General features: G+C 41.0%; 1 protein-coding gene across 1 annotated transcript in view; it reads right to left on the reverse strand.

Annotated features, from left to right (window-relative positions):
- Positions 1 to 441: 441 nt before the first annotated feature.
- SLC15A1 (solute carrier family 15 (oligopeptide transporter), member 1) overlaps positions 442 to 21,946 on the reverse strand; it is a gene marked incomplete at its 5' end in the record, with an annotated part of 24,283 nt that continues 2,778 nt past the window's right edge. The window contains 21 exons of the mRNA XM_009866079.1: positions 442 to 630; positions 1,951 to 2,058; positions 2,913 to 3,059; positions 3,494 to 3,590; positions 3,723 to 3,830; positions 4,426 to 4,475; positions 4,889 to 5,038; positions 6,504 to 6,629; positions 8,325 to 8,406; positions 9,401 to 9,489; positions 9,623 to 9,655; positions 9,754 to 9,798; positions 11,624 to 11,713; positions 12,979 to 13,065; positions 14,207 to 14,289; positions 15,409 to 15,492; positions 17,598 to 17,688; positions 17,869 to 17,968; positions 18,143 to 18,262; positions 20,830 to 20,971; positions 21,066 to 21,150. Coding sequence (XP_009864381.1) covers positions 442 to 630; positions 1,951 to 2,058; positions 2,913 to 3,059; positions 3,494 to 3,590; positions 3,723 to 3,830; positions 4,426 to 4,475; positions 4,889 to 5,038; positions 6,504 to 6,629; positions 8,325 to 8,406; positions 9,401 to 9,489; positions 9,623 to 9,655; positions 9,754 to 9,798; positions 11,624 to 11,713; positions 12,979 to 13,065; positions 14,207 to 14,289; positions 15,409 to 15,492; positions 17,598 to 17,688; positions 17,869 to 17,968; positions 18,143 to 18,262; positions 20,830 to 20,971; positions 21,066 to 21,150 — 2,106 coding nt within the window. The remainder of the gene's footprint in view (positions 631 to 1,950; positions 2,059 to 2,912; positions 3,060 to 3,493; positions 3,591 to 3,722; positions 3,831 to 4,425; positions 4,476 to 4,888; positions 5,039 to 6,503; positions 6,630 to 8,324; positions 8,407 to 9,400; positions 9,490 to 9,622; positions 9,656 to 9,753; positions 9,799 to 11,623; positions 11,714 to 12,978; positions 13,066 to 14,206; positions 14,290 to 15,408; positions 15,493 to 17,597; positions 17,689 to 17,868; positions 17,969 to 18,142; positions 18,263 to 20,829; positions 20,972 to 21,065; positions 21,151 to 21,946) is intronic.

A 21,946-nucleotide genomic window follows, 5' to 3' on the forward strand; every position in this document is an offset into this window, starting at 1 on the left:
GAAGTACAAAAGAATTTAAGGCACACGTGAGCTGCTGCTTTCAAGTAACAGTGACACTAGAGGGATCATGCAGACAGATTGGCTTAAATTACTATTTCTTGGCAATATTTCTTTCATGATATAAAATTGAAATGCAGTATAAAAATACATCTTTTCACATGGTTTGGTAGTGCTGAGTGCAATTTCAGTATTTTAATGCCTGAGGTACATCAAGAGTGCAAATTCTGCTGGAGTTTCTTCAGGATACCATGTGCGGTAGAAGAGAGACTAATTTTTTTCCTCTTGCTTCACAAGAGAGGCTGCATTTAAAGCTAAAACAGTTTTTCTTAACCTCTCCCCTAAAGACAGATTATCTAGAGGTGTTGCTGATACCAAATTCCTCGTACTGCAGGGATAGTTAATGGGATAACATAATCTACAAAAACTCCTCTAATACATCTTTTACATCTTAGAGACAGCTTCACTTTGGTTTTCATAGATATTTTGATCCTTTTTGGCTTCTTGCTTTTCCTCCTCATCAAACTGGGCTTCAATCTCATTTGGATCAACATAGGTATAAAAATAAGCCATGATAGCAAAAATGATGCAGACTGCCACCAGCAAGGCAGCGAACAGCACATACTCTGCCCACTGAAAAAAAAATAAGAAAAAGTATGATTTATCCATCAATGTTCATTCCTCAGAATTACACCATTTTACTGATCACAAGAAATGAAGTTAATTCAGAATGTAGATTTGAGCATACATAACAAATATCACATGACCAAGTAAAGGACTAAGTATTAAATGTATAAATTACATATTAAAGCAACTCAGGTGAAGCCCTTTCAGCAGTTCTGTCTTCACTGAAGAGAAAAATTCTGTGCATGCTGAGAAGTTCTACAATACCTTCTTTTCCTGGAGGCATGGGAATGGACTGAAAGACTGACAAGGAAACTCAGCCTCTCCTTTTGGTCAAGTAATCTCATTTTAAACCAGGCTGGCAGTGGCCTGGCTTCCACTTCAGTCAGCAGTAAAAAGTTTTTACCGACCACAAATTTGGGCAGAGAGCAAGATGAGGAATTCTGTTTTCAAAATACAATCTCCACCTGAGGAGCCTCAACAGCTGTTTCATGCTCTTTCTGGTTAATTTAACTGAAACCAGGACTGCCAGACCTGTTTCAAAAGACAGATTCTTCCCTCTCTCAAATAGTTTTTGATTCATTAGGGAGTGCCACTAATAGTCTGAGGAAGACTTGACCCAGTGCTCTTCACCAGAAAAACCACAGTTTTTAAGTCCCCAGGAATGAGATTTGAAACCAATGGAGCCAGAAGTGATGTGGCAAGGCTGAGGTATACAGGTTAAGGTTCATTAGCAGTGAACAGTATTTTGGTAAGCTTTAATCCTATTAATTTAGAATTTCAGCCCAGAAGTTCACAGCCTTTCCATGCCAGGAGAAGCTATTTAGTGTAGAAATGCTACAAACTGCTGCTTGGAATCAAAGGAGCCTGACAGACCAAGAGTTAAGAATGGCAAAGAGATAGAAGAGGGACAATGCTTTGTTGAGAAAGCATTTGCAAAAAAATGTTTAAAGTTTTGTGTGTGTACACATACATACACCTCTTAGTGAAGTGCTGAGGAAAAAGTCCAACAGAAACTTTAGAAGAGGCTCCAAGAGACAAGCTACCACCTCGTTGTCACAGCCTTCAACACTAGTTTTAACCCAAATAAGTTATAAAGATTCATAACTCCATTTCTTATATACTCTGAGATTATTCAGTCAAACAGTACTTCTACAGCTGACTGGTACACTTGTGTAGCTGATACTAACCTCCTGTATTCCAGTTATAAATGCAAGCACACCATAATGCTGATGTTCCAAAGCTGTGGTTGAAGACTATCAGCCTCCTGAATTAGAGTTGCTTTCTCGTAGTGTGCTGTAACAGCACGCCGAGTGCCTGTGTGCTTACCTGCTCACTGAGTTTGGATGCTCCAGCCACAATAAGGACAATTATGTTACCGACAGCCACTGTCAGCAGCCATCCTGCCTGCAGCACTGCCTTCATGTTAGATGGAGCCTAGAGAAGATAGTGGTATTTTACTAAAATTTAAGTGTCTATCACTTATTTTTTCTGATATTTGCTCATCCTTTACATTGTAACAAACTGCTTTGAGGAAGATTTCTTTTTGATAGGATCTAGGGGTTTGAGTTTGGTTGTTTTGGTGTTTTGTTTTTGTTTTTTCTTTTAATTAAAAATGGCTAGAGAACTAAACAGGCCTGATGAAAGCTGAGCAAGAGATTACTAGTACTAACTATAAATACCTTTTACTTGGTACAAACAGAGTAGTTAGCAGGCACATTTAACATCTCAGTCACACATGGTACCTATTAAATTAAGAAACTGAATGCATCCTAGTCTAGCAAGCCACAACTTGCAACATTCCTGATCCTGAAGTCTATAGACTCAGAATTAAAGGAAGAAAAAACACACAGCTAATAAATCGGAGTTGGAAGACAAAGGAATTAAGAGTGTATAATTAAACTGCTGCTTCAGACTGTGCGGAGGAAATGGATGCGGAAATAAGGTGTTAGTATTTGTTCATTTTATACTGGAGGGCTCTCCAGTTCAATTTTACAGCAGTACAGTTCCACTTTTTTTTCAACAGAAAGGCACATGTGAGGAGACTTGAGGACTGGTGGTCAAGTCGTCAAGTTACATAATTCAGCATAGCTTCATGGAAAGCACTGAATGCTGGTGAAACAAGGCCAACTTGCACCAGCCTCTAGCCCTGCTAGGGAGCTCTGAAGGGCCCAAGTGTTCAAACAAAGCAGCAATATGGAACCATCGCTTAAAAAACAATAGCTCATGGAAGATAACTCATTTGTGACAGGATTCTTAATACAGTAAGAGTTCTGAAAAGCAAAACCTACCTGTGAATATGAAAACTCCAGCCCAGTGACAGAGAAGACTACTTCTGCACATGTAAGAATAAAATACTGAGGGATCTGCCAAGCCATATGGACTGTATTGGGTGCAACATCTTCAGAATATGCTACATCAAGATTGGATGCAGAACACTGGAAATGAAAATAGCACATTGGGATCAGTGATAGAGTTTATACACCAAAGACACTCCAAGCAGTTCTGTATAATCTCTATAATCATATATACACAAAGTTCTGCGTAGGTAAGAAATATATGAAGCACTGCATATCTAGTTATAAAGTAACAGTTATTTTATAGCAGACCTCATGCAAATCCTTAGTGTCTAATAGAGTTAAAGACTTACGATGATTAGTGATGGACACAAACGCTTGCATTATGTTGTGATCATAACCATAAAAATAATGATGGGTAATGGTGAGTTTGTGTTGTGTTTAATGTAGCAGAATTCTATCATATGTACAACTAATGGCAAGAGGGATAGTTTTACAGGCGTTTTTTACTTAAAAAAAAATATTGACACGAAAAGTAATTCTGTACTGCCCATCCAACAGCACTGGCAACTCACCTCGTTAATTATAATGGTATAGGCACTGCCAAATCCAAATCTCTTTGAAATAAATGTACAAGGGAGTGAATTTACAGTAGCCGTAACAAAAAATGTTCTGAAAAACAAAAAACACAGTTCAGACCATAGGTATAGAAAATTGTTTGTTTTATATTAGAGTTCTATGTCCTATTTCCCAAGGACAAGTATGTATTTAAGTGATTAGATTAGGGTAAAGGAAAATGCTTACCTTCCTCCTTCCAGGAGGCTGTAGTTAGTGGCAAAAAGAGGCATCACTACTCCAAGATAATTGCCGTCCATACTGATGTTGATAGCAGAAGGTAGATTGTTTAAGAACCTTTAAAATGCAAGAATGATGAAATACTGAACAACATATGCATGAGAATGCAGGTGTTACTTTTAATGATACACTAGGAGCACAACAAGCATCAAGTCTTCCCCTTTTTTTTTGTCAGATAACATTTTTAAAAGAACTCCAAATCTCTTAAAGTGTGGCTAATGCAAAAAGCAAACCAGACCCACACCATCCCACTGCCTGCTTAGAAGAATGTTAAAAGCAGGCCTCTACTACAACTGGCAACAAATGCATCTGCAAAGAGAAGAAAAGCAGAAAAGTAGTAGGATACTTCTTACCCAAGATTAAAAAAGTGGTATAGACGTGCAATCCGTGCTGGTTGTCTACAAAAGAAGTCTAGACAATACAGCAAAATATACGCTTCCAGTTTTAGCCAAATTATACCCGAAGTAGATATGCAAGATAGCTTCGATGAATTATGCCCCAAGTTCCTACACCCTCTAAGCATCAAGTGAAGTATCCAGCAAGTGGAGAAATCCTACAGGATAGAAAACTTAAGCAAGAAGAGTCTACCCAAGATGCAGATCGAAGACACAGTCACATTACTGCCAAAGTTTAGGAGCAAACCAGACTCTACCTGATGAGATTTCTTCCTTCTTCTGGTTTTGATGTGACATTGTCAAACAGCTGATGGAAGACATCATTATCAAGACATTTTGTTGGCATCAGTGAACAGCTTAAAGGTGCACTATTGCATAGCAATGACAATTAACAGATGCTTTAGAGAATGACTCCACATCTTCCCTTTTAGGATCCTACTAGGATCCACATCTACTAAAAAATACTGTATGACCACACACTTAAGTCTTGGTGAGAGGGTGATTGTCAAGTTAAATGCCTTTTTTTTTCCCCTCACCCCAGACAACATAACAGCCCTTCTCTCTACAGCTTGCCAGCCTCACAGGTACCACAAAGATGGGGAGAGACAGAACGGGGGCGGGGGAGGGGAGGGAAAAGCTACCCACAGCTTCAGCTTTACACACTTCATGTAGATAGCTGCTAAGACATTATTGCATAGCTTGGGAATTAAGCAGACTTACCACTCTAGTAACAATGCCTGTTGCATCACTTTTAATTGCAAGAGTGTGACGGCTTTCTTTTAACAACTCGATTGCTTCAACCTTATTCATATTTCCATAAGTTATGTTTAATGATTGCAACTGAGAAGCCTCAAGTGTTATGTAGTCTGTCTACAAAGACAAATAAATTGCTATGAATTTCCATGCAACTGCATATTTATCTACACCTTGAAGGGAGTGTTATGGACTCGGGGGATCAGAAGTTCACGTGTGAACTTCTCCTAACTTTCAATTTTGTTACGTTTTCTACATCAAGCACTGCCTTCATTTGATCATTATTTTTTAATAATTTCTTTCATTAAACAAGCTTCAGCATAACATGATCTTCCCACAAGCATTACAGAATAACTGTTACATTTTGTGTTATTTCTTGCTCCAGATAATTCAGGCTTACCACCAAGTAAAATTCTGTTTAACTACGAAGGCAGCACCAGCATAAGTTAATATGCAACATTTTCCAAATAGCAACACAGATGGAAACACAGGCTGCATCTTTATGGTTTCAGCATAACAGGAATGATTCTTACCAGGACATATTTTAAATACATTTCATTAGTACTAAATACTTTAAACATTACTAGACATGTTAGTGTAGTACTCAAATAGCCCTTTTGTTTTATAGGATTATAAAAAGCATTTTATAATCCAAACCCACCTGGATTACAAAATGTCTATAGTAGGGAGTGGAGCATTTCACACCCTCCATTTCCATGTGTGAATCACAGAGTGGCCTAGGCTGGAAGGGACCTTAGAGATCATTTTAATCCAGCCTCCCTGCCGCCAGGGACGCCACCTCTCGACTAGATCAGGCAACACGTGCACCATGGTTATATCAATTTCACATCAGCATATAATTTTGGTATCTATCTTCTCCTCACAGCTCAGTTTCCATGTGAGGCAAATTCAGAGGAGGATGGAATACAGCTTCTCCTCTTATACAAAAAAACAGGACTGCAGGCTACCAGAACACACTTCCTAACATCCATTATTAAAATGCCCATCAGCTCCACATTTTGCTGTCAGTAGGGCTATCAAGGTTGTGCTGTAATAGAACCTAAAAGTGTTCCTTGACAGCAACATCTGAAGCTTAATATATTTAATACATTACATGTACACAGAAAAAGCTCCCTGTTAAGTGATCACTCACAGTAAGAGCTGTGACTTACTAGAGACAAATGCTGAATGAAGAGGTGTTCTTACTGTTAAGAAATGGCAGCTTTTTATCAAGAGTGAAATTTTCAGTTAGTTCAAAGCAGTTATGAGGTTTCTTAAACTTTCTTGAAGAAAAACCCACTCACCAAAACAAGCTAGTACTACATAGAATATTGAAATAGTTGTCAGTTGTTAATTCATTGTTATCAGTAACAATTCATTCCACAATACAAAAAACAAACAAAACCCATAGAATTGTTTCAGTTGAAAAAGACATGGAAGATCATTGAGTCCAACAATCTAACAGAGAAAAAGAAAAAAACTCCTAGAAAAGAATGAAAAATTTGAACCATAACTTAAGAACAGTTTGTCTTACTCAGATTTTTTTTTAATAACTTGCTTTTCCCCATCTCCCCTTACTTACTGATGTCATAGGCATTACATTCTCAGTCTGAAGTTGAGGTAGAAAATTAATTGTTGCATTATCAGTACCTAGATTTGTTATTTTGACTTGGGATTGCTCAGCTGCAGGGAAAACTGGAAGAGTTTTCTGTGGGACAGAAAGAAAAAAAAAACAAACAAAAAAGATCATTGCCCTATCCTAAGTCACATGGAAAGAATACTGTAATTACTGTGACCTTAATTATCTCATGGCCTTTTAGCCATCAGTGCGCTTGTAGCAAGTGTGGGTAGAGTCCTTCCCATATTTTCGTTCACGAAGCCTAGCCCTGATGATGATGGTGAAATATCTCTTGAAAAAGCATTTGCTTCATGATCTGTGATTGTCAGAGGGACACAACTTTAATAATGGGGTTTGTTACTTGTCTCACAAGTTGCCTCAGGGGAGAAGCCTTTCATCCACAACAATGCCTCCATGGCCAGATGTGGTTCCTCTTTGACCAAGTCCTGCAGCATGCTGCCACTACCAAGACTGCTCTGCAGTTCAAGAAAAGGCCTGTTTCCCACATCCTATGGCTGCCTGGGTTCCCGAGTTTCTTCCTACCACATTCTAACTCATTCTCACCAGTGCTACTGAACTGGACAGAAGCATTATGAGCCCTGCTCGGTGTGATAGCCAAGAGAATCATAGAATCACTTAGGCTGGAGAAGACCTTGGACTAGATAATCTTAGAGGTCTCTTCCAACCTTAATGATTCTAGAAGTCCAACCATTAACTTAACACTGCCAGGCCCACCACTAAACCACGTGAAAGTTCAGAGAAACTGAGATTCTGGGGATTTCGCTTCCCACCAGATCTAACAGTAGATGCTCTGCAAGAGCAGAAGCTATTAAGAGCTTCAGGAGTGGTGTCTGTTTCCTCCCTTCCCATACTACAGTCTGCTTCAATCTCTTTAGGCACATGACACAACAAAGCCAGGCCTAACTTCACCTTTCTGCAGGAGGTTTATGTGCAACAGTCTACGAAGTTTCCAGCTTTTAGGAAACCCCTGCCCAATGCTAGCACACGTATTCTGGCCTCCTGAACTACTCCTGCCTCCCCAGGAGGACAGCCTGGACATGTCTGTACCAGCCAAAGGCCAAACCCTCGACTTCCAACTTCAAGAGGGAGAATTGAATATAAAGCTGGTTTCATAGCTGGACCCAGGCATTAAGGAGACAATTCCTCATTTTTAGTGAAAGCTGTTGAGCATCTTGCCTTGATAGTGCATGAAGAGAGACCAGCACCTCTGGATAGCTATTCAGATTTCATAACACAATGGATCACTTCCCTGAGGTGTTGCCAGCACTCCAGATACAGGGGAAAACTTCACCCGGCTCAGGCATGACACCTTCCCTTTAGGTCAAAGCAAATTAGGTGTGATCGATCATGCCTTAAACAGGTATCATCTTTGCCCATACTGTGACAATGCTTCCCAGACTGTTACACTTCACCTCCAGGCGAAGTATCAGAAGAGATAAAAAGCAGCTCCCCAGCAGGAAAAAATAAAATAAATCTCTGGTTTTCAGCTTTTAAGCCTCAATTTAAAGACTTGAGGTTGCCTTTAATATGTGATTTATGTCAATGGCAGGTGAGATGTTTTGCAGGACTGTGTGCACAGCTAGTTAATTTTATTATGCTAATCACATCATTGCAATATACTTCACTGTTTCTCCCCCTCTACTTCTGTGCTCATATTCTCCGTTCTGAGTTTAGGAATCTTGACTCATTCTCCCATTAAACACACTCTGCTCTGTATTAACAGCTAAATATTAATTATAAATACCTGCATGTGGCTGAACTTACATCTATCTGCACTTGCACAAGGGCGGCAGCAACAAAAGCCAAAGCTGCAAGGAACATACCAACAGTCATCTTCCTCAGGGGCCTAGAATAACAACAAAACCACACACGTGGGTTTCAACACAAACATTAATTCAAAGCTTCAGCTGTTACTCTTTTCTGTCCATAGTGGGGAAACTCAAATGGCCACAACTAGTATGTTATCACCAACCAAAGGGCTGACATTTTTGCAGAAAATGTTCTGCTAAGCTGGGTACCTCTCAATTTTAAAACAGCCGAAAGGCAAGAAGTTATGCCTTGTAAAAGAGGTTGACAACTTGTGTCAATACGTTTCAATCAAAATAATGCCAAACAAAAAGAAAGTCAGGGAAATATGTTGAATCTACTGACATTCAGGTAAGCTGTAAGGGTTATTTATGGCATCTTTTGTCAGATGCAGATTGTCCACAAATGAATGACATTATTTCCAGAAGAGAACACACTCCATCCCCCAATTGCTCATAATTAGATGGAAAAACAGCATTTAGTCCTATAAAAATTATTTTAGGAACCGTATTGCCTTCTGCCTCTCAAACATGCAAAACTGCTCATTACTTCATTACCAATATTAAAAACAAACTGAAGTTACACCTAAAAGTATCCATTGAGCCGGACTCCTCACTGGGACTGGAGAAGAAATACATCTTGTCTCAGATAGTTTTAAGACCAAAAGATGACACAGGTTAAGTATGTACAGTGTATTTCTACTTCTTGTACTTTGGGCAGCAAAGGGAGTAGACATGGGGAAAGTGGAAAACAAACAGCATCTGACTTGCAAACAAGAGTTTTTACCTTTAACTGGGAATTAGTGTTGCTTTACTATTAAATTCTCTTCCTCTATTCCCTGGTGCCTGTACATGCGACTTGTGGTGTTCTATTATTTTTTTGTTTAATTTCTTTAAAATGTTAACACATTTGAAATACATGTCTATTTTTACCTTAGCTGTATGTTTGTTCTTGTTACATTAGGGCTTAAAGAGCATTTTAAAGAAACCACTAAAATAAGCCTCTGTTGAAGTCAGGTAGGTACATCAACTTACGTAAAATTGATCTTGCATTTCTTGATTAAAGGATAAACCACAGTATCTACAACTGGGACCATTATAATAATCAGGATTGGATTCACAGTCTGTTGAAGGTGAATACAAGAAGGGAAAAAAATTAAATACTTTCCAAAGTCCTTTTTTTAAATGAAGAACAATTAAAAATTTGATATATATTTTTTTTTGGAAATACTTAGAATTGGCAGAAGATTACTGCACCTGCATTTGGTCTGGCTGAATTTGAATAGCTCCCTGGTAAAGAAAAAAAAAAGTTTTTAATATTATGACAACAAGTAAAACTGAAGAGAAAAGTGTTAATTAAAGAAAAAAAACAATAAAACGTAACCTACAAAGTCTCCATCCATTGTTGTGGCTTGCAGAGTCCATCTTGACCCCTTAACAAAAGAAGAAAGAGTTAAATACCACAGTAAATCAATGTTACAGATCTCTCCTGAATTGTCCTAATAGTTAAAGTGTTGGGAAAGGCATGCAATACAACAATAAAAAAAAAATACATAGCTAGCTGTCCACAGAAGTATTCTTACTTTGCAATGTAAACATTTGATCAAAATGAACCTTGTGGCCCATTTCACTTAATTGCCTAGTTCCATGAAGCGGAGTGCAAAGCAATTTAGCCACAGAGATTAGCTAGAGAGACAGCAGGGACATCCCTGCCCCGCACGCCGGAGCCACCACCCGAGCGCCGTCGTGCCGCCTGCCTCAGCCCCAGCGCCCCACACCACCAACATGTCCATCCAGCCACCCATCTGTCTATCTACCTGTCCATCCACCCACCCATCTGTCTGTCTGCCTGGCCGTCCATCCACCCATCCTTCCTTCCTTCCCATAGCAGTCAAGTCAGGACTGAACTTGCCTTGAACCCTTTGCCCAGAAAACCCACCAGCTGCTGGGTCAAGCAGGGCTGACTTTCAGCCTGAGCCCAGGGAGAGACAGGAACGCGCATCACTGCACCTCTGGCGACAGCTTTAACCACCCACGCTGCAGCACTGTCTGAGATACAAGTTATTGCTCATGTAAGGAGTACTTAGTTCTAAATTTCACAGCAGCGTTGCCTAGCTGTTACAGGTCACACTGTCAGTTACAGCTCACTAGTACCAAGGTAATGCAGCATGACCAAGTTTCCTGCAGTCTGCCTTGGAGAAAGCTTTCAGCCACTGGTCCTCTAAGGCACTCTCCTAAACTCATACTTCAATACCTAACTGTGAGAGTCTGCTTTCACAGCATGTTAGGGGTTGGAAGGGACCTCTGGAGATCATCTAGTCCAACCGCCCTACCAGAGCAGGATCCCCTAGGGCAGCCACACAGGAACGCATCCAGGCGGGTTTTGAATGTCTCCAAAGGAGACTCCACAACCTCTCTGGGCAGCCTGTGCCAGTGCTCTGTCACCTTCACAGTAAAGAAGTTTCTCCTCATCTTGAGATGGAACTTCCTATGTTCTAGCTTACACACATTATTCCTTGTCCTATCACTGGGCACCACTGTGAAGAGACTGGCACCTTTCTCTTGACCCCCACTCCTCAGGTATTTATATACATTAATAAGATCCTGCTCAGCCTTCTCTTTTCAAGGCTAAACAGCCCCAGTTCTCTCAGTCTCTCTTCACAGGAGAGATGTCAAGTCCCTTAATCATCCTCATAGCTCTCTGTTGTACTCTCTCAAGTAGATTCTTGTCGCTCTTGAACCAGTGAGACCAAAACTGCATACGTGATTCATGAGTTTCATGAATCCTGAGCACTCAGTTCACCAGTGAATAACAATTACAGGTCTATACTTCTGCTTGAAGGTGTGATGCATTTCTAACAAGTCTGAGTGATTAAGCAAACTGGTATCCAGGTCATTTCAGCCCCGATTCTCCAGACCATTTACACCAAGACCCTACATTTCATCTTACGACTGACAGCAGAGGAAGTGTTAGAACTAAGAAGGCTTTAAATTATGGTTTCATCCTCTGAACCCTGGCTGATACAAGATTTGGAGAAGCCTCAGTGATTGTCAGTCCTGTGCTTGTCCAGATAAACAGAGTTTCCCTTGGCTGCAGAACATGGCTCAGTAATTACCCCTTTGCATTAGAACCAAGTTAAAGAATTTGCAGAGAGTTATTTTCAACCCTCCCATAGGCACCTTTTGGGTCTGGTGACCTCAGAGTACAGAGTGACATGGCACAGCTCTCATCGCCAAGCCAAACTATTTCTACTTTACCTGCTGGTCAAAAAGCGCCCAGAACATGGGGAGAGGGATGTAAAGGAAAAGCACTTTCAACACCAGCTTAGTCTGAGCAATCAGTCGTTTCTGCAGCAAATGAGAATTACACAAAAAGAATTGGAAAAATAAAAAAAAAAGTAAACCACACAAATAAAAAAAAAACAAAACACCCCAACCCAAACAAAAAACATGAAACAATTGCAGACTGTTATTCGCAACACAGCAGCATGCAGTGTTTACCCACATCCTAAACTTCGTATGGTGTGTGTACTTCTGCTGATTTCTGTTAAAAAGCAGAAGGTCTACTTGTGGGTGTGGGAAGGGCTGCCAGTTAAAGATGGGACACTGATATCAGTGAAACCTGGGCTTCTTGGTATGTGTACTGATGGCATCATGAGATTCAGCACTTAATGCTGGTTTATTTGTTTGGGAGGGAGGCAGGTGACTGAGGAGTGCATTTCACATTTGAAAAATGCATATAGGCAACAGCAAAATAAAGGGGACAGGCTAAGGGTTGTGCTGTTATTGACAACAGGGCAGCATGGACAGGAAGCCAGGGATGTGGCTGGGGACTGTGGGACACAAGGCTTTAAGAATCATGGTAAGGGAGCTCGTACTGAGCTGAGGGATGCAGCGTTTATCCATTAAGCTGGAATTCCTAAGCATAATTCTGCAGTTTGATCCAAAGACAAGTGTTATGGGCCTACATATTAACCATGACAGTCAAGATCATGCCATTTTTCCTCCTCTGCAGTCACTAAGCCAACATTTTTGTCTGAAGCCAGTTTACTACGAGAAACAAAAAGTTGACGAGGATAACACTTGCTATTTTACTAACTCAAAAACTAAGAGGTGTTTGTATTTGTTCAACATGGGAAATAGTCTCTTCTTCACCTCCCTTTAATTTCCCTGGACAGCCAAGGAACACACTGAGCCTCATCTCACACATCTTAGACTGGGTATTAGGAAGAATTTCCTTACTGAAAGGGTTACCAGGCATAGGAATTGGTTGCCCAGGGCAGTGGTGGAGTCCCCTTCCCTGGAGGTATTTAAGAGTGAGGTAGGCATAGTGCTTAGGCATGTGGTTTAGTCAAGGACTTGTCAGTGTTAGATTAATGGCTATGATTTTAAAGGTCTTTTCCAATCAAGGTCATTCTGTGATTCTGTGACCTCTTTCTCTCACAGCAGCTGGGTTCATAACCTGCAGTCCCAGAGGAGCACTAAGGTTTGGTCAGACAAATAGCTACTAAATGGTTGAGATGCCCAAAAACATTTGCCCAGTGCCTGTGGCAATGGATCAGAGCAGACAGAAGCTGAGGATCAGGGCACAGGAGTGTTCATGCAGTACTTACATCATACTTCTCACTCGCCCAGTCTAGCCAGTGGTCTCTCTTGGGGAACCTTTTGCTGCGGTGGCGTATCTTGTTTTTGATGGCAAACTGAGGAGAGACAGAACTTTGTTTAGTGACATTACAAATGTTTGTAAATGCTATAAGTTATTTTGTCATTAAAGATGCCACTCCTGCTTCTAGTGTTCAAAGGGTGCTAACGGTGACTTCTGTTAACTGCTCTAAGCATCTAAAGGAATTTTTTGTCTCACACTGCATATCCAGTGGAGTGTGCACCTGTGATTAGGTGGACCAGCTCAGAGCATTCCCTCTCAATGTGGGTTGCTGTTGGGAACCTGAAGACCTGCCTACTTCAGATTTTAGTTATGTAAAACAACAAACAGGAGAATGGCAGATGCACAGATTTGCTGAGCTGAATATCTGTAAGAGTGCATTTCACAATGAGAAGCTGCATCTTGTAGGTATTCCTCATACCTTGATGCTGAATATGCACAATTGCAGTCCTGCAAACTCCTAAGATTTTTGGCAAGGAATGCCAGGCAAGGCCTTGCTGGACCTCAGAGACAGCAGTCTAAGCAATGACCAGAGTCACCTATAGAGATTCGGTTTTGACAGTGTTCACGAGACAAGCAATGGTCTGGGCTATAACAAGCTGACAGATGTGCACAGAGAACGAAGAAGCCCATAAATGAAAAAATCCCCGATCATAAAGTTAAGGCACTGCAAAGCTGGGACATGCACTACTATTCATGAAGGTTCAGTTATCTTCCTTACAGGCTTGCACTGACGTGCAACTGCCCTGATCTGCCTAATACAGTGGGGATCAATAGACCTCTGCATTGTAAGAAACATTTTTGCTGATAAGATATACTACAATTTTTGCTCTTGACTCAGGTCAAGGCATGTTTGTCTTTCACTACAGGGCTGCATAAAGGTGCACAAATGAGGAAGGAAGGATTTCCAGAAGTTGAGATAAGCTTTAAACACATTACTGATATCTTACTTTGTTTCCTCTATGCATAAATTCACAAATAAACAAAGAGATAGATAAATAAATAAATAAAAAGGCAGTCTAAGTCAGAAGGTGTCAGTAAGAAGCCATCTGTAAGGAAAAAAAGCCAAAAACTTCAGAAGCTTTCCTTATATTATTACAGATTTCTGATCTAGGCAAGTTTGCCGAAAAGGTTTTAGAATTCCTGACAGCATTTCTGGGAATTCAAATACTACTTACTCCAATGCATCTGAAAACTTGAATCATTATATTTCCTTGAGGTTTGACTTTCTTGTACATTGTGCTTCCCGCCACGAACACAACTGCAATACACAGAGGCCAAAAGCAACTCATGATTAATCAAAAATTAGTAGTTTGGTATGGAAGCTGTAATAGTGGGAATAAGCCTCCTATTGAGCAATTGAAGTGCCTATTGTCATGTTATCATACAGTAAGGGAAATCAATTTAATACCAGCAGTTTGCTCCTATTTAAGACAAAGGACTAAATCTGGAAACTCTTTAAGCCCTCAGGGGCACATTGGCTTAACTGAGGGATGCTCAAAACAAGGACCACTTCGAAGGACCTTGGCTCTGGCCTTGCTGCTGGATTAAGGCAGCGTTACGTGCTCCTTCTCAGAGGTCCAGGATGCTGCAGCTTATGTCACGCAGGGATGCGCGAAGCTCTGCCTGATCTGCAGGACTCAGTGTCCTCATTTCCCACGCCCAGGCACGTTCCCTGGCCTCACCCTCCCACGTGTGGGGCAGGATGTGGGCAAAATAGGGACGCTGCCCACCCTGTGTTGGGTGCACGGGCAAGATGGGGTCTTCGGGCAGCTGGAAGCTCACCCTGGGTGGGCTCCCAGTCAGGATCATGAAGGACTAGAACCATGAGGAATGCTGTGGTACATACTGACATCCCTTGTTTTTCTGATCTCTTTGCTGAAGCAGAAAGGCTCAGGGAGTGGCTCATAGGACAACTAGTACAAGTTCTGGTGTTTGAGAAATGCTGACACACCATCATGGTGGCTTGGCATGTCCCTGATGCAGGGACAATTACCTTGAGAAGTTCACTGTCCTGCACTACATACAGTTTCCAAAAGCCATGTTTTTTCAGAGTTATCAGACTACATTCAACATATCTTACTTATACACCCCAATAGCCCAAGAAATAATAGACATTAAATTATATAATGTACGGAATTTAATGGTGTATTTCTGCCTCTCCCCAGCCCCACCAGTCTCTCCTGGTAAATCAGTCTCTTCTGTAAAAGAGAGTGCTTCAGGTTAATCTCACTCACCAGCCAAGAAGAGTTTGTCAAAAAGTGCAGAAAGGATCAGGTATTGGGGTCAGAGTTTTCTACCACTTTCTTATTATTGTCAGATTATTATCGTCTAATCATGTCTATAACTGAAGAGAAACAACAAAAACAGTTGCACTTACTCAAGGAAACAGCCATGAGGACAGCAGGAACTCCAAAAGCTAATGGGTAACATCGCTGTGTGGTATGAATTCCACACATCTGAGCTGAAGTACAAAGTAACATTACATGTAAGTCCCAGTCAGGGCTGCCAATATTTTACCTAGGGTTTCTGTTCTTTGTAGTCATTGTTAATTCAAGGAAGGGGAAAAAAAAGAAAAAACAATCTCTGCTCATGTTATTAACGGAGTGGATGTCCAGTATCCAACATATCTTTCATTACCGAAAAGGGAAATCATGTATCACAAAAATTATAGAATGGTTCAGGTTGGAAGGGATCTTTGAGGGTCATCTGGTCTAACCTGGAACACGTTGCCCAGGACCACGTCCAGACGGCTTTTGAATATCTCTGAGGAGGGAGAATCCCAAATCCCTCTGGGCAACGTGTGCCAGTGCTCGATCACCCTCACAGTGGCAAAGTGTTTCCTGATGTTCAGAGGGAACCTCCTGTGTTTCAGTCTGTGCCCGTTGCCTCTGGTCCTGTCACTGGGCACCACTGAGCAGAGCCTGGCTCTGTCCTCTCTGCACCCTCCCTGCAGGTTTTTATGTATGTTGATGAGGTCCCCCTGAGCCTTCTCTTCTCCAGGTTGAACAGTCCCAGCTCTCTCAGCCTCTACTCACAGGAGATTCACATTTAGTTTTACACTGAGAAGCAAAGAATCCTACTAGAATGGTCAAATGCATATTTTTGTTGAGAAAGGAACTAGATTACAAAAAGTTTAGGACAAGTTCATAAACAAAGATGTAAGTAACATAAGCAGAGCTTGTTAAAAAAACCACATCTCAAACATCATCCCCACGCACACCTCCCAGCAGGAGTGATTTAACTACATAAACTCCAGGCATATATCCTGTAATGCTGCTCAGAGTGTGAACATAGCTATTAACAGGAAAAAGTCAAAGATTAAACTAAATTATTACTTTTTTCACCATTCTAATTTTGACAGGAGAAATAGAGAGCTTAACCTGCAACAAATATTAGCTTGCAGCTGATTAATGTCTTGATTTAGTTGTATTTTGGTTAAACCTTTACAGGACATAATAGTGTAATTTTCCTCAGCTGAATATCTGTTTTGCCAAGGTACTTTTCACCCTGTATCAGCATGGAAGTAAATTGCACATTGTGAATTACACATCTCTCCTTCCATTTTGGGAATAAGAATTTGTATTAAGCAAACATCTAAAATGCTTCCATACAGTTTGTTTCAGTCAGGAAATCCAAAGACCAGAATTTCAGCCCATTGCTTTAGAGTTATTCCAGAACTCACATGCTGGGTTTTTTTTCTGGTTTTGTTTGGTTTTTTTTGTTAAGAAAGACAGCCTCCCTCGAACTCCTGCCAAGAATATCCATGCAGCAACATCTGTGTAAGCTTCCCACAGAAATTCATATGGATAGAGATCAGTCATTAGTTTGAATCACAGAATCATAGAATTGTCAGGGTTGGAAGGGATCTTAAAGATCATCTAATTCCAACCCCCCTGCCATGGGCAGGGACATCTCCCACTAGATCAGGTTGCTCAGAGCCCCATCCAGCCTGGCCTTAAAAACTTCCAGGGATGGGGCTTCCACCACCTCTCTGGGCAACCTGTGCCAGTGTCTCACCACCCTCATGGTGAGGGTGCTTTTTGTTTAGGATCCTGCCATTAGTTGTAAGTGGAAGAGGAAATAAAAAACCTTTTTCTTTTAATAATAATTTACTTTATCACATGGACAAATGTGTTCCCAAGTGCATAGATGTGTCTGTACTTTGCATGTGAGCACTTCAGAATAGTCTCCACTTCCAGAGCAGCAAACCCTTCCCAGCAAACAGTACAACTCTTTCTTGTGTGGTTTTAAAGGCATTGGAAGAGGTGTCACATTTGTACTTCAATGGAATTGAAACATGCATTAACAAACATTGATGGCCTCAGCATGTCTCTTCAGATCTAGTACTTGCGACTCTAAAGGCAATTCAGATCTCAGACTGGCTTGTTTTTGACAGTAGCTCACCTGTGAGAAGTTGGCTGACATATATGAAAAACTTGAAGACTTGCCAAATGACTCCACAAGGTGTCAAAGATCAGACTATTCATTTGAACTTAATTGGACTGTAATCCAACACTCACTCTTTACTGATCTTTAACTATTTTATAAACAAAAGTGTGGCCTTACCTCTGAGAATTGGGGTGATGATTGTGGATATGAGACTTCCAGCATTAATGGATATGTAAAAGATAGAGAAAAATGCAGTTCTTTGTTTTTCCTACAATAAAAACAAAAAAATGTTTTGAAAGGCTTAGCCAGAACCACACTGATCCTTCTCAGCTACTTGCGAAACACTACAGTAATGCTGATGTCTAAATACATATATTATTAGAGTATTAAAACAGTCAGACATTAGTAAGAGTATCAGTACAATTGAAAATCTGAAAGGCATTGTTACCTGATGCTCTTCAAACTGATCTCCACCAAATGAAGACACACAGGGTTTGATTCCACCAGTACCAAGTGCAATGAGGACCAAGCCAAGCATGGACAGACCACTGGACCAAAGAAGAAAAAAGGAGGCAAAAAAAAAATAAAAATCACTTTTCTTACTTACACTGTACATCAGAGACTGATTGCAAAACAGCTGAAATTCAAGTACCATAAATTTAAGGTGTAAGTTGTTCCACCCTTCACTCGCCTGGAAAGAAAACAGGTACAAGGCAACTCACATGTGTAACTGGAAAGAATCAGGAGAACCATCCCGGTTGTGATCTGTCAGATCATTTATGGAGCTCACAGCCATGACTGCCTGCCCGATCGTATAGACAACGGACAGGGAGGCAATGGTCCTGTTATGAAGAGAGGAGATAAATTGCTTGAATACATTCACACACAGATAAAGCAGACTTTTGCTCATTTCAAAGATGCTCAGTAAAGAAGCATAATTAGCAGATACAACGAGTTATGGTCTCAACTTACTACAAGCTACTGCAAAGGTCTGTCCACATACCTGTGTCACAGTATTTCTATTCTGTTTTTATTATTATTATTTTAGCTAGCCTTGTTTAATTAAGGAAGGGAAGATGACAAATAGATTCTGCAGATATCACTAGGTCACAGGAGATCATAGAATTGTTAAGGATTGGAAGGGACCTCAGAAGGTCACCTAGCCCAAGCCCCCTGCCAGAGCAGGATCCCCTAGGGCAGCCACACAGGAACACATCCAGGTGGGTTTTGAATGTCTCCAGAGAAGGAGACTCCACAACCTCCCTGGGCAGCCTGTGCCAGGGCTCTGTCAGCCTCACAGTAAAGAAATTTTTCCTCATGTTCTAACTTAAACCCATTATTGCTTCAGTGGTTGCCTTTTTACTAACCAAGGCCATTATCATATTTCATATATGAAGTTCATATAGACTACAACAACGAAGGATGTGGCTTACACTGATTTTAATATTGATTAAACATCCTTTATCACAGAACCATAGAATGGCCTAGGCTGGAAGGGACCTTAGAGAACATTTAATCCAACCTCCCTGTCATGGGCAGGGATGCCTCTCAGCATCCTTTATGTTCTTTTATATTTTAGCTGCAAGAAGTAAAACAATTTTTAAAAAAATTAAATCTACTGGAAACATGGAAATTACCAACAAATACTGTTGTGAACAACTGTATTACACCACTCTCCCAGTGGTGAGTGTAGCAACATTTCTAAGCCTAGAGCAGAGTGAAAGCAGCACGGAAGAGCAAGCTTTCAGCCTGACTTTTGTCTGACAGGAGATGCCTCCAAGTAATCATATAAGACCACCAGACCTTGTAGCAGCCTTCCAGCACTTAAAGGCGGCCTACAGGAAAGCTGGGGAGGGACTCTTTGCCAGGGAGTATAGTGATAGGGTGAAGGGTAATGGTTTCAAACTGAAAGAGGGTAGATTTAGATTAAACCTCAGGAAGAAATTTTTTACTGTGAGGGCGGTGAGACACTGGAACAAGTTGCCCAGAGAAGCTGTGGGAGTCCCCTCTCTGGAAGTGTCCAAGACCGGGCTGGATGGGGCTTGGAGCAACCTGATCTAGTGGGAGGTGTCCCTGCCCATGGCAGCGAGGAGCTGGAACTAGATGATCTTTAAGGTGCCCAAACCATTCTATGCTCTGAGTTTCTCCCATAGGAGTGCTTAACAGTGTTTGAGTAACCTCCTCTTCCTCTTATAATAGATTTTTTAATGAATTATTGTTTAATCCTTCCTCATTGCACCTTGCTGTATTGTAGGACATCTATACATTAAACAGATGTTTTTTTCCAACAGCATATTTCTTCTTATCAAGCTTAGAGCTCCAGTTTTATGCCCTGAATCATCCTACTGAGCTGTTATTAAGGGTCTGGGCTTGCAGCTGTGGCACTGGTATACACAAGTACCAGCAGAGAACAGGTGCAGGATCTGCAAAACTTCATCTTGATAAAACAATTAAAAGCCAAAATAAATTTTTAAAAAAGTAAAAATCATACCATCTAAACAAGTGAGTACATGATGTATTTAGGCTTCAGTGTGCAAGCTATCCAGCTGCTTGCAATGAGTTCCCACTGATCAGACCACTTTCACAGAACACACTTGATGGTGGTTGGAGCCCTGGGCTCCCAGATGCTGTCAGCACAGAAGATGGTGCAGCCTTCAGCCAATCAGCTGCACAACCATCTTCATCTCTAATCTCTGGGAGATGTTTGGCAAGTCAGTTAACATTCCTGACTCATATCCCTCCATAAAAATCTTTATTGTGCTTCTTTTTCAGACAAAGTAAACACTATTAGAATCGTGACATCAGAAAAGGACAGCGGGATCAGGCTTTTGGAAGTAATTTGGTTACTTATCAAAGCACGTCGTTCAGCAGTACTTTTCTAGGCAGCTAGCACACAAGTAAAGCCCCAGAATTCATCATTTAAAGCAAGAGTCGCTACCAAGTAAAATGTGAAATACACAAATTAATTTAGAATATACTTTAAGTCCTAGTTAATACCAGATAACACAGTACTTCTCTGGCCACCTGCAATGGGTAAAGAGGCAGTCCAATGTAATTATAGCCTCCACTATCTATTTTCAAGTTTGGTGAATATTTTCCTGAGTTTAGCTTATATTTCTTACTGATGAGAGAAAAAAAAAAAACATGCATCATGCCTGAAAAGTAAGCTACCACCCTTAACTGATTAGTTGTAGAACTGTAACATTTGTTAACTCAAAAGCCAAATCAATTAAAAGCTTTGGAGAGACAAAAATCCCACAACCAAACCACAACACGCAGACAACCCTGCAGTAGCCAACACCAGCTCTGAAGCCGTTGTTTCAAATTGCTGCTTTAGGTTATGGTTTAAGTAACAGTAATCTCAGATGAGCTTTCATGATTTTTCTTTTTTTCCTGAGGCAGCACTCACATAAACTTTCCCAGCCAGGAGTCCGCAATGAGCGCTCCAAGGATTGGTGTGAAGTAGCACAGAGCAACAAATGCGTGGTAGATGGCTGTAGAAAAGTTTTCATCCCACCGCAGGAAATATTTGAAATACAAAACGAGCACCGCTGTAGGAAGAAGAACAAAGCAACAGGTTACAAACCAAAGTCAGGGCTGGGTAAGTAATGGTCAGCACAAGGAGACGCAGGACATGGGACATACCTCGCATGCCATAGTAGGAGAACCGCTCGCAGAACTCATTGATGACGATGAAGAAGATGCTCAAGGGGTAGCCACCACAGCTTGGCTGAAGGCAAGAGGCAGAGGGTGTGAGCTCAGAGGCATGCCACGCACTGGCATCGCTCACCGTGACTCATAGCTTGAGCAAGCTCAATATGGATTGAGTGGAGCACGTACTCAGGGGTTAGGAGGCTGCACAGGCTTCTGTGGAATGACACTGGTTTACCTGATCCAAGAGCAAATTCTCACTTTCTCCTCTTGGTCCCCAGAGCTCTACAGACTTGTCATCTGCCCCTTGTAAGAGATCTTTAGCAATGTTATATTTGACCTTCAGTGTTCCACTATGCGCAACAGAAAAATCAGAAAAATAAGCAATAGTCCAATCTTTCAGAAATAATAAAAATCACAAAACCTAAACCCAACAACAAAAAAACAACAACAACAAAACACCATGCTAAACTCCCACAGCACACCACAGTTGGAAGCCTGAGGTTATTTTTAAATACCTCCAGTTGAGACAAACATTTAAATATTTTATTCAAAAAAATCTCTCAGGAAAGCTCCCTATCTTTACAAATAGTCTGCATGATGAAGAATCCCTAATTTCTTCAGACTTTCTGATACAACTGACTTGACTCCCAACCTATAATGTCATGGCATTAAGTGCCAGATTTACTGAGCCTTCACCTGCTGCAATACACATCTCCATGGTCACCATCATGCAGCTTCTGACATGGCTTTTGCCATTGATACAAAGGGAAAAAAAGCATGCACCAGGGACAAATCTGGCATGATCAGTAGAACTAGAATCATAGAATGGCTTGGTTTGGAAGGGACCATGAGGATCATCTGGTTCCAACCTC

Source organism: Apaloderma vittatum, unplaced genomic scaffold (assembly GCF_000703405.1).
Source record: "Apaloderma vittatum isolate BGI_N311 unplaced genomic scaffold, ASM70340v1 scaffold12160, whole genome shotgun sequence".
In the NCBI taxonomy this organism is placed as follows: Eukaryota; Metazoa; Chordata; class Aves; order Trogoniformes; family Trogonidae; genus Apaloderma; species Apaloderma vittatum.